Consider the following 13,547-nt stretch of genomic DNA (forward strand, 5'->3'; position numbering starts at 1 on the left):
CACCACATCAGTATTGTGCTCGTTGCTACGATATAGAACTCACAGTGAGTTGACATGGGGGAAAGAAGCAAGCAACGTAGCCTAATCTTGATCTCGCCTTACATAGCTTTCCTAATTCCTACGTAGGGCTAGTCAGACTTTTGTTAAATCTCCAGGGCCAGGTTGCACAAACACCAAACCCAAAGATTGATGATATGAACCAATATTCTGGAACAGACGGATCTACAACATTGAACGCGATAGGTTATTAGGCTACTTACGAAAAAGTACTAGGCTATAGGAATCTTATAGTATTTTGGGACTAAATATTGTAGGAATCTTATAGGAATACTATAGTAAATTGGGACATACTACAGAAGTACTACAAGATTGCTATAGAAATACTATAGCGGCTAGAGGATATTATAGAGGTATTACAGAACAAAACAGAAGTCCGTGATGCGACTTCCACCGTTTCCTTTCCTGTTCACAACGCATGCAGTCTACATTGAAGTGAAACGTGCAGAACGTTGTCCAAAACAATACAATAACATTTTGTGTTGAGATCTAGTACAATATAGACATCTGTAGACATGAAGTGGCAACTAAAGCCATGATCAGTCATGAAAACGTTGGCGGCTGCAGCCTCATTTAGGTTTTGGCTGGGCCAGCTAGCCAGCCAACTACTTCATCAGCCAGCCGTTATTCTCAAAGCAAATGGCTTCGGGGTCTATACATAACACACTATCCATTGCAACATAGCCTATTTGAAACCGATCATTCCCCCTCCCCCATACTCTCGTCTAGGCTAGGCTACTACAGACATCACCGCGCATCGACGACAATTAACTGCCTCCCCACCCCCACCGCCTCTCTCTGTGCATAGATAGGCTGTAGGCATGGCTATTTAGGCAACTCGTGGAAGAATGCGCAATCATGTTTCATCGCATATGCGCGTTTCAGAATGTTCGAATTCGCCAGCGTGCGTGTAGTTGTGTGAATAGAAAAAACAGAACATAGCCTATATTTATTGATGTTTTGCTTAAAATAACTTCCGCCATGAACAAGTCGGGAATCGAACCAGCAATCCTTTGGATTTAAGGCCGCAGTTCTAACCAGTGGGCTACAGTTCTCCTTGGCAGTTCAGTTAAAATGTGTATTGTCAATGCTGGATCTCGAATTCACGTAGACGTTAGCTTAAATTGTAGAAACAATAAGCCCATAGCCTTTTTTCAGCAGACATCGCAAACATATCATACACATTCACAAAACGGAGAATATATTTCTGCTCAGCATAGCTCTCTATCTCCCTCCCTCAGATGTAGCTAGACCCATTCTCCCTAAATGAATAAAAAATGTTTTAGAAAGTAGCCACGGTAGACTGTAAAATGCGGCCTGAAATCCTGGCTACTGTGTAATTGAAACCAGACTGTTAATTGTCGGCAGACTGTTCATTTTCGGCGGCGCAAACAGATAGGCTACCTATTAAATGAATAGAAGTGAATTTGGGGAGTGAATTGACTTTTACCCATTCACTTTTAGAGCATTTTAGTTGAAAGTCAAGTTTGCTTAAGGTTTGTTCAAGAACTCTTCCAGAGTTTTTACCTCAAACAACACAAATCAACACAACTAAATGAACAGATAACTCGAACGTGCTGTATGTCATAATGAAACAACCACAGACTATCAACAACACGGTCTGACACGAATGATACTAGTGCAAACTGAATTTATGACCAAACGATTTGATTCGTGCACGAAGCGCCATCTAGCGATCATTTTGTGTAAGTAACAGCCTCCCAGTCTAAGGACTCAGCGGTCTTTTGACCGCCTCGCCGCGCTTTAAGTAGTTCACAACAGCACGGCGCTTCTAGTAGGTCGTCAAAGCGGTCAAATGACCGGGGCGCGGCGCTTCTAGGTATAAGTGGGTCAGAACGGCGCGGCGCTTCTAGTGTTAATCAGTCATGGCTGTGTTTTGGGCACAACATCCTTTAAACCAATGAGAGTGACATCTGTCATTCCCTTTCACAGCAAGTAGTGCAACTTCAACTTCAAACAGCGGTCAGTATTTTGACAGTCAGAGCATTTGAAGGAATCTGCTTGCATGCAAGACCGTGTATGCAACACAGGGATTCCAGTAAATCTTGCTTTACTAAAACCTGTGTGTGACTAGTAAGGTATAGCCTAAATGCATCTGCACTCGTCTATTATTTGAACTCCAGTTCAGAATATCTCAACCGAAGATAAGGGCGATTAAAGCAGTCTATTGTACATTTTCATTTTTTTTCCTCAACGGGTGCAACTTACAAATGGGATACTGCAAATGTTGTTGATGATGTGGTGGTAAGTGGAATGTCTGTCACTGCAGTGGGTGAGCTGAGCTCAAATCCAAAGTAGTGATTTGATTTCTGAAGTTGAAATTTCACTTTCACAATCATCTTCTGAGGTAGTTGTTCAGAATATCTCAACCGAAGATAAGGGCGATTAAAGTGGTCTATTGTACATTTTCATTTTTTTCCCCCTCAACGTGTGCAACTCACAAATGAGTGGTTATGGGGGTATGGGCTATAGCGTTGGGGCCCCTGGGGTGGGGACCAAACAAATGATGGGGGATAAAACCCTTTTCTGTAACAATTCTTATTTGACTGCTATGCTATACTAGCGGCAGTCTTAATAATAAGTCAGGCTCTGTGTTAAGCTGTCCATCATTGGTCAAATTATAGTTGGCTATATTGTAACTATTCACAATATTGAGAGGGGAGATAAAGCAGAGTTCATCAAGAGCATTTTATTTCTCAAGTAGACCATAATTAAGCCCATCCATGTTTATTTTTCAAGAGTCATTTTTGTTCATTCTCCGTGTCAGATGTGTGTGGTGGACCAATGGGCAATCCACCGCAGTGGTGTTTAAATATAGCCTAAACTCTGGCCTGCCATCTATTGGCTAAAAAAATACTGGCCCAAAGTTACTTGCTGACCCCTGGCCTATGAATTACAAAGCTTAAATGGGAGAATGCAAATATCATTGATATAAGGGTAATAACAGAGATCCTTGGACCCTGTTAACTGATATGATATGAGAGCATATGTCCTTAAATCACCAGAGAAGTATGAAGCACATCAGACACATGTATTAAGGATAAAAAATGTTTATTGATCCATGAGGCATTCTGAGGTTTTCAATTACAAGGATTTTGGCTTCGGGCACAGAAAAATGGTAAGGAACTTGCACAGTTAGTATTTGACCATCCACCTGTAATGAATGAATGAATAAACATATTAAAGAAGGGAATTACACATCACTTTGAATTTAGATCGAACAACTTTAGAGTTTATGCATCAATGGTCTTACCTGATGAGCGCATGAATAGGCATTGATAGTGAGTGGTGCTGGATGGGGAGAGCCAGTTCTCGTAGTAAAAACCTGTTCTGTCAATCCACATCCATGAGCCCTGGTAAGTGATTTTGAGTTAAGTGATTTTTTCTTTAGGACATGACACATAATATGACTATTTGTTGTAAAACTGCAACTGCGCAACTGTGCAACTGTAAAACATGTTGGTTTCTGTTGACAAACAGAGTAGAAAGAGTAGAAAATGAAATAATCAGAATTGACTGACTGACCTGGAAATAAAATCCACCTATCCAGGCAGTTGTTCGGCCAGTAATTTGAGCCAGATTCTGAAGGAATTGGTATTCATCTGGGTTTCGCACTGAGGCCAGAGCTGCCTGCTGGTTTACACAGTGTTTCTGCAGCCAAGAGGAAACAACAATCATTCACTTAGTCAACATAAGGGCACTGTCTATCATAGACATACAGTGTATTCATTTCATTCACCTATGCTAATGATACAAAGCATACAGTTACAGTTTTGTAAAATATGTTTGCTTGGTGAGAAGAAGAAACAATACCTCAGCATTGATCCAGTTCATATGACTGCTGACATACTGGTAACAGCGGGATCCAAAACTGAACCAGCCAGGTGGACAGTACATCCGAGCAGCTGGGCAATAATAGACATTTTGTTAGGTACCAGAATTTAAATAGAGATGCCATCTCCTTTAACAACATGAATGAAGTTAAGTTAGGCTATATCCATGTAGAACCAGTATGTTTTGTTAGTTTAGACTGTCATGGTGCTTATTATAATTATCTTGGTTCACACAAAAACTTGAAATGACCTGCATCAGCCTCATCGTCATTTTCTGGAACTTCAGCAGTCTCTGAGTCTGATGGTTAAAAACAATTTATTTAAGTTTTAAACTAGACTAAAAACTGACTATTTTGACAACAAAAAATGCATCTTTAATTGCTCCTGTAACCTTCTGGATAATGCATGTCACTGTACCTGATGGAACTACAGCTTCAAAGCCCTGAACATCCTCTGCTAGTAAACTGGTATCTGGTAAAAGAAGAAAGAAACTGGTCATCCCAGGCTGTGCAGAAGGACATTTTTCTTAAAACACAAAAGATATCAGATTACAGGCCGTACACAGAATCCAGATCAGGGTTGTAGTGGAGGCTAAACTGAAGAAAACACCTTTATCTACTAATAAAGTTTATCCATCTCTTATAAGAGTTTATCCACCTCTCACTTTACTTTCAACATAAAACAAAAATCACACTGGCCAATTACCTCCACCATCATCAAACATGTTCTGAATAAAAAATCCAATACCACATGGGGCAGTCTTGTGCACAAAATTCACAGTTCACCCACCTCTTATTTTACCACTACACCCCTGCTGGTGATCTGATATATCCCACATTCTGGGTTTGCCACTCACCTACAGAGTTCTGTGCTTCTTCCGGTGTCTCTTCAACAGCCACCACTGGAAACACATGGAACAAATAGACTGATGAACTGAACTCTCACTGATATTATACAACCTGCTGCAAAAGCCGATGTAACAGAATGTCTGAGTCGGGTGGCAAGCTGAACCTTACCTGCAGCTGTTGTCATGGACGCAAATATGATACAGAGCAAAGCAGAGACTGTAAGAGCCTTCATCATGAGGAGTTTGATGATTGTCTCTAGAAACAAAGAGAGTATAAATTAAACACTTGAGAAGTTTTGGTCATTGGTATTTTTTATCTTTAGTTTTTGCAGACATCTTAGCTGAGATTTGAGCTTAACAAAGTCTAGAAATGAAGCATACCTTTAGATGATGCAGTGAAGTATGAAAACAGATGGTTAAGTGATAACTAGACCTGAGTGGTGCATGGTTCTTTTATACTCTCCTCCCTCATATGTGAAGAAGATACACTTCCTGTAGTATGGCAGTAAATCTCATAAAACAATAATGATTAACTTAATCTCTAGATGTTCCTAGCAAGAAACGTCATAAGGAAATCAATGTTACAGTTTTATCAGTTTTCAGGGGAAAATTCTCTAAGCAGGGGCCAATAAACTCTACAGGGTTATTGCAATATGTTATATGTTAATATTTTGATATGTATCAGAGTTTTCAACAGGATAATAGCAGGACTTCAAATTACGTTTTTTTTTTTAACCTTCCTTCAGTATTACAAGCTACCTTTTTTATAGCCCAAAATCAACCACTTTTGTTGACTCTAAGAACAATCTATTAACCTGACCTATTAATTGTTTGAAGTAACCATAGTGAAAGAAATGTCAGATTCACAAATCATATGGTGGACAAAGGATTGTTTGCACAAGTTGATTTTTCTAAATAGCTTCAAAAGGTACAATAAACTCTGAACACACACAGCAATGTGGTGAGATGAAAGATAGTTCCCTGTCTTGCCTTACTCTCCAGTGGTGCTTGGCCAACTTTTCATCCAAAGAAACACACGTGCAGACTTGAGGGCTCACCTGACCCAAGAGCATTTTATTGAATGCCACTTCCAAAAAATGCCACTTCCTTTCTCGAACTTCTCTTCCTTGATCAAGGTGCAGCTGTTTGTTCAGAGTTGTATGGAGAGCTGATAGTTATTTCAAGTGTAATAAACACATAAAGTGAAACTATAGATAAAGATAAAATATTGATAAAATGTTGAACATTAGCCTAATTACCTATACTTGAAATATAATATACCACCCCTCGTGCTTTCCGGGCTCCTGAAGTGGCTTTAGTATCTTGCTCCACCTTAATCTTTGTTGATATGATACATATTGATTCCCCGAAAGCAGCTGATCTTTACTCTAGAACAAATAACATCCATTCAGCGTCATTCCATTCCATTTTGTTTCCTGGTTGACTGAGGTGGGCTGAGAGGGTGTGGGGGTGTATAAGATAGACATAGCATCCTCTACTATTAAGTTAACACACAAAATCTCTCCTGTGAATGAAGATTCTCTCCAAGGTTCAATTTGAGTGATCAACAATGCTGGTTTTGAGGCGGAACTGCTGTTATTGACCCAACCATTGTACTGTTTCAAGACCTTCTGTCATAACTGAAATATCAGGAGTTGTAGTTGTAAATTTAGTCACAGAATTTTCTGTATTGTTGATGTGGATGCTGTAACAGATACTGTAGTGACAGCAACACTTGGCGATAAGGTTTTGGGTGGTTAATAAAGTGGTGTTTTTTGTTGAAGTGTGAAAATGTGTTGATACAGCTGTTAGCTTTGAAGTTTTATCAGCAGTAGTGGAAGAAGACAGTCATCGAAACAATGTTGTAGTCAAAGGAGTTTCTGAAGATGATACAGTATTTCTAGCTGTATGTATACAGTTTTGTCTATTCCTTTAGTAACGGTGCTATTAGTTGCTTCCCTTGTAACTCTTGTGGACATGGTTGTATATAGGTTTTGGCCAAACTTGGGCTAAAGTTTTTGCTGTTGGTGACCGAGGTGTATTTAAATACTTTCTTGTGGATTTGTCGTTTCTGTTGTGCTTATATTGTATTTTTAGTGGCAAGCTCCTCATTTGTAGGTTTCGAAACACTTGCAGCTAGTTGAGGTTGTTGCAGTCAACTTTACAGTTGATAAAACAGATTTAAAAGTAATAGCAACATTGTCTGTGCTCATTTGTCATTGGATGTGTTACAATTAGTGTGATACTGTTGAAGTCGATGTCCTCTTTTATGGTGTGCTGGAGAGGCAACATTAAGAGGAGTGATACTGGGCGACTGAACAGGCTGATAAGGAAAGCTGGTTCTGATGTTGGCATCGAGCTGGAGACACCCGCAACAACTGCAGAGAAACGGACCATGAGCAGGATGCTGGCGATTATGGACAATGACCCCACTACACAGAACGCTTCATAAACGAAGGAGCATGTTCAGTTGCAGACTTTTGTCACTGTTATGCTCAACAGACATGTTGAGGAGGTCCTTTGTCCCCAGGGCCATCCAACTTTTCAACGGCACTCAAAAGGGGAGGGAGGTATTTGACTTTCCGGTGTGAGCTAGTCTCTCTCTGCCCCTACCATCATATCACTGTGTCTGCTGTCCATCTGATCTGACTGTCTTACAGGCAATATTACCTTCTACATCTGGACTGTGGTGATAACATTTACATCTGTTGCTTCTACAATACTTATCTTCATAACTTAATTTCATTTTATTGTTCTTAAATTATAATATTTATCTTGTTTGTAAGCAATTATATTTACATTCTTGTCTATTCATAGACATATTTCATATTTAACAATGGCCGCGTTTCCAGATTCGTTAAGAAACTCTTAAGAGCTAAGATCTTCTTAGGAGTGTTCTAAGAGTGCTCCTAAGAAGATATTACTTAAGAGCTTCTGAACGAATCTGGGAAACGCGGCCAATCAATGTTGTTGCACTGTTCAAATCCCTGCACTGTTCACTTTTGCACTACCACCACACACTCTACCAGCACCTTATCATGGTCAATGCATCACCAGGTCAGTCTATCTATCAATGTCAATGGAAAATTGCTCTCATCTTTGTAGCATGCTAAAGATCAATATTGTTCAGATCTATGAAAGGGCGTTCATGAAATTCTGTTGATTTCATGGGGTTTTGGCCGCAGGTGTGAACCAGTCTCAGACCAATGGTAAGCCAATAGACAACTGAATAAGTTTTCATTTTAATGTTTTTTAAGAAGCTTTCTTAATGTTAAATTAGTGCTGAATACTAAGAATATGTGAATGATCTTAGAGTGCCCTACATTGTAAATAGCCCACCAAGAATATCACTCGCATACTGTATGTCATATTTCAAACATACTGTAGGTTTTTAATCTATTCCGATGTCCTTTATTAAGCAGAGATAAAAAAGGTTCACCGGAGCAACTCAGAAGTTGAGATTTTTAAATATTTATTTAAGGTGCCAACATCAAGAGACTAACGTTTCGACGTTATGTTACGTCTTCACACTCTGATGAAGACGTAACATAACGTCGAAACGTTAGTCTCTTGATGTTGGCACCTTAAATAAATATTTAAAAATCTCAACTTCTGAGTTGCTCCGGTGAACCTCTTTTATCTCTACTAAGTTGTCCTCTCCCGTTGACGCACCAGAGTTACCCAGGAGCGCGGAGGACTTTTTGTTTTGTCCTTTATTAAGCAACAGGGCTGACAACTCTAAATGTATGGGACAACAGAATTTGTCGGGTACAGAATATTATTGAAGTGATTTGATTTTTTTTCTTAAAGTGACTAAGTGTGATCATTCCATAAAACAACAAAATAGACATTTCTTATATTTTTATCAAATATGATTGGGCCCTTGTGCCATCCCTGCTGGTGTCGCAGAAAATCATGTGTAAAATATTGTAAGGAGTTGTAGTTCTAAGTTTAGACAGAAGAATAATATATGTACTGTAGCTCTGTGTTCAGTGGCATCTATGAGATGCAAGTCCCAAGGGGGAGCATGCAAGTATCATTGACCCTGCGGTTAAGAACAGAGATCCTTGGGCCCTGTTAGCTGATACAGTATATAATGAGAGCATATGAAACATGATTTAAGCACATCAGAAACATGATTTAAAGAAACAAATGTTTATTGATCCACGAGGCATTCTGAGGTTTTCAATTACAAGGATTTTGGCTACGAGCACAGAAAAATGGTAAGGAACTTGCGCAGTTAGTATTTGACCATCCACCTGTAATGAATGAAAGAATGAATGAATGAATGAACATATGAACATATGACAGAAGAGAATAACATACTACTTCAAGTTTAAATAGACCAATAACTTTAGAGTTAGTGCATCCATGTTCTTACCTGATGAGCGCATGTACATGCATGGATAACTACTAACACTGGATTGAGAGTACCAGTTCTGGTAGTAAAAACCTGTTCTGTCAATCCACATCCATGAGCCCTGTCAAGTAAGTTTGAGTTAAGTGATTTTTTTTCTCTACAGACACATACTTTTACTATGGCTATTTGTTATAAAACTGTACAACTGTAGACCATGTTGATTTCTGTTGGCAAACAGCAAAGCACATTTTCAAGATAAAGAAACAGAAAGAGTAGAAAGAGAATAATTATCTAATTTGACTGACTGACCTGGAAATAAAATCCACCTATCCAGGCAGTTGTTCGGCCAGCAATTTGAGCCAGATTCTGAAGGAATTGGTATTCATCTGGGTTTCGCACTGAGGCCAGAGCTGCCTGCTGGTTTACACAGTGTTTCTGTAGCCAAGAGGAAACAACAATCATTCACTTAGTCAACATAAGGGCACTGTCTATCATAGACATACAGTGTATTCATTTCATTCACCTAATGATACAAATAGTTCTGTTTGGTAAAATATGTTTGCTTGGTGAGAAGAAGAAACAATACCTCAGCATTGATCCAGTTCATATGACTGCTGACATACTGGTAACAGCGGGATCCAAAACTGAACCAGCCAGGTGGACAGTACATCCGAGCAGCTGGGCAATAATAGACATTTTGTTAGGTACCAGAATTTAAATAGAGATGCCATCTCCTTTAACAACATGAATGAAGTTAAGATATCCATGTACTGTAGAACCAGTATGTTTTGCTAGTCTAGACTGTCATGGTACTTACTATAATTATCTTGGTTCACACAAAAACTTGAACTGACCTGCATCAGCCTCATCGTCATTTTCTGGAACTTCAGCCATCTCTGAATCTGATGGTTAAAAACAATTTATTTATATTTTAAACTAGACTAAAAACTGACTATTTTGACAACAAAAAATGTGTCTTTAATTGCTCCTGTAACCTTCTGGATAATGCATGTCACTGTACCTGATGGAACTACAGCTTCAAAGCCCTGAACATCCTCTGCTAGTAAACTGGTATCTGGTAAAAGAAGAAAGAAACTGGTCATCCCAGGCTGTGCAGAAGGACATTTTTCTTCATATCAGATATCAGATATCAGATTACAGGCCGTACACAGAATCCAGATCAGGGTTGTGGTGGAGGCTAACCTGAAGAAAACACCTTTATCTACTAATAAAGTTTATCCATCTCTTATTAGAGTTTATCCACCTCTCGCTTTACTTTCAACATAAAAGAAAAATCACACTGTATTTGGCCAATTACCTCCACCATCATCAAACATGTTCTGAATAAAAAATCCAATACCACATGGGGCAGTCTTGTGCACAAAATTCACAGTTCACCCACCTCTTATTTTACCACTACACCCCTGCTGGTGATCTGATATATCCCACATTCTGGGTTTGCCACTCACCTACAGAGTTCTGTGCTTCTTCCGGTGTCTCTTCAACAGCCACCACTGGAAACACATGGAACAAATAGACTGATGAACTGAACTCTCACTGATATTATACAACCTGCTGCAAAAGCCGATGTAACAGAATGTCTGAGTCGGGTGGCAAGCTGAACCTTACCTGCAGCTGTTGTCATGGACGCAAATATGATACAGAGCAAAGCAGAAACTGTACGAGCCTTCATCATGAGGAGTTTGATGATTGTCTCTAGAAACAAAGAGAGTATAAATTAAACACTTGAGAAGTTTTGGTCATTGGTATTTTTTATATTTAGTTTTTGCAGACATCTTAGCTGAGATTTGAGCTTAACAAAGTCTAGAAAATGAAGCATACCTTTAGATGATGCAGTGAAGTATGAAAACAGATGGTTAAGTGATAACTAGACCTGAGTGGTGGTTCTTTTATACTCTCCTCCCTCATTCTGTATGCCAAGAAGATACACTTCCTGTAGTATGGCAGTAAATCTCATAAAACAATAATGATTAACTCAATCTCTAGATGTTCCTAGCAAGAAACATCATAAGGAAATCAATTTGACAGTTTTATCAGTTTTCAGGGGGAAATTCTCTAAGCAGGGGCCAATAAACTCTACAGGGTTATTGCAATATGTTATATGTTAATATTTTGATATGTATCAGAGTTTTCAACAGGATAATAGCAGGACTTCAAATTACGTTTTTTTTTTAACCTTCCTTCAGTATTACAAGCTACCTTTTTTTAGCCCAAAATCAACCACTTTTGTTGACTCCAAGAACAATCTATTAACCTGACCTATTAAGTGTTTGAAGTAACTATAGTGAAAGAAATGTCAGATTCACAAATCATATGGGGTGGACAAAGGATTGTTTGCACAAGTTGATTTTTCTAAATAACTTCAAAAGGTACAATAAACTCTGAACACACAGCAATGTGGTGAGATGAAAGATAGTTCCCTGTCTTTCCTTACTCTCCAGTGGTGCTTGGCCAACTTTTCATCCAAAGAAACACACGTGCAGACTTGAGGGCTCACCTGACCCAAGAGCATTTTATTGAATGCCACTTCCTGAAAAATGGAATTTCTCGAACTTCTCTTCCTTGATTAAAGTGCAGCTGTTTGTTCAGAGTTGTATGGAGAGCTGATAGTTATTTCAAGTGTAATAAACACATAAAGTGAAACTATAGATAAAGATAAAATATTGATAAAATGTTGAACATTAGCCTAATTACTTATACTTAAAATTGACCACCCCTCGTGCTTTCCGGGTTCCTGAAGTGGCTTTAGTATCTTGCTCCACCTTCATCTTTGTTGATATGATATGACATATTGATTCCCCGAAAGCAGCTGATCTTTACTACAAATAACATCCATTAAGGGGCATTCCATTCCATTTTGTTTCCTGGTTGATGTAGTAATGTGTCCGTGCAGATGGAGTGACTCAGGTCGGAATGCACAGTAGAAGAATAACTTCCTTTTTTTATTAAGCTACCGGTAGGTTTAAGACATGAGACATACACAAACAAAAGAAAAACACTGATCAAAACGAAAAACAAAACATGGGATAATGCCCACTAAAGCTAGGCCCTTACGTACCCACACTCTGACCGAGACAATGTGCCCTCTCACGGCAGAGGCCCATCGCCCGAATGAAGCGCCCAATACTCTTATATGCTATTGGCGCAGACCAAACACAGCAAACAATCAATTAGCGCAATAACGTATCCTCTTAGGCTAGATACTATGCAAGCGCAATACCTTACTTGACAACATTCCTGTCTAATCATAACTACTTCGCTACAGTACCCCAAAATAACAACTAAAACAAATAAACTGAAACACCCCTGTCTCTATGAGCGCTTCCCTCGTGGGAGCGCGCCCCGTCCCTTTAACTGGGTCTCACCTCCGACACTCTTGTCGCACCCCGGAAGACAGGTAGACATCAGGTAAGGACAACAATACATAGAATAGACAATACACAATACACAGACAAACATTGGCACAGTCGAACGCGATTCCATTTACGATGTAATTTGCGCGCGCACGAAACCCGCCACAACTGCCCCGACATTATGCCTTGCATCAGCCGCTAATAGCCATTAACCAATATTCCTTCGCATCATACAACGACACAATACATATTCCATACTTTTCTACATATGCATTCCATCACTTAATTAATTTCTCCAGTGTGTGTATAGGCTACTGTATGCAGCATGCGTTCAAGTGCAAACTCCGTTCTCATTGTTCTTACTGGCGGGAATGCGCCCACCTGAGTGACAGACGCGGTGCGCTCTGTCACATGGGCTGAGAGGGTGTGGGGGTGTACTGTATAAGCTATACATCCTCTACTATTAAGTTAACACACAAAATCTCTCCTGTGAATGAAGTTTCTCTCCAAGGTTCAATTTGAGTGATCAACAATGCTGGTTTTGAGGCGGAACTGCTGTTATTGACCCAACCATTGTAGGCCTACTGTTTCAAGACCTTCTATCATAACTGAAATATCACGAGTTGTAGTTGTACATTTAGTCACAGAATTTTCTGTATTGTTGATGTGGATGCTGTAACAGATACTGTAGTGACAGCAACACTTGGCGATAAGGTTTTGGGTGGTTAATAAAGTGGTGTTTTTTGTTGAAGTGTGAAAATGTGTTGATAGGCCTACAGCTGTTAGCTTTGAAGTTCTATCAGCAGTAGTGGAAGAAGACAGTCATCAAAACAATGTTGTAGTCAAAGGAGTTTCTGAAGATGATACAGTATTTCTAGCTGTATACAGTTTTGTCTGTTCCTTTAGTAACGGTGCTTTTAGTTGCTTCCCTTGTAACTGTTGGTTGACATGGTTGTATAGGCCTATAGGTTTTGGCCAAACTTGGGCTAAAGTTTTTGCTGTTGGTAGTGACTGAGGTGTAGTATTCAAATACTTTCTTGTGGATTTGTTGTTTC

General features: G+C 39.3%; 1 protein-coding gene across 1 annotated transcript; it reads right to left on the bottom strand.

Moving 5' to 3' along the window:
* Positions 1 to 8,929: 8,929 nt before the first annotated feature.
* Positions 8,930 to 12,243, bottom strand: LOC134098533 (ladderlectin-like). The gene is made up of 9 exons (XM_062551611.1): positions 12,198 to 12,243; positions 10,748 to 10,834; positions 10,588 to 10,632; positions 10,140 to 10,193; positions 9,973 to 10,020; positions 9,705 to 9,796; positions 9,428 to 9,553; positions 9,140 to 9,239; positions 8,930 to 9,017 (listed from the first exon to the last, which is right to left on the bottom strand). The coding sequence occupies exons 1-9, from the start codon at positions 12,241 to 12,243 to the stop codon at positions 8,944 to 8,946; spliced, it is 672 nt and encodes a 223-aa protein (XP_062407595.1). The 3' UTR covers positions 8,930 to 8,943.
* Between the last annotated feature and the right edge of the window lie 1,304 nt (positions 12,244 to 13,547).

This window comes from Sardina pilchardus, chromosome 2 (assembly GCF_963854185.1).
Source record: "Sardina pilchardus chromosome 2, fSarPil1.1, whole genome shotgun sequence".
In the NCBI taxonomy this organism is placed as follows: domain Eukaryota; kingdom Metazoa; phylum Chordata; class Actinopteri; order Clupeiformes; family Clupeidae; genus Sardina; species Sardina pilchardus.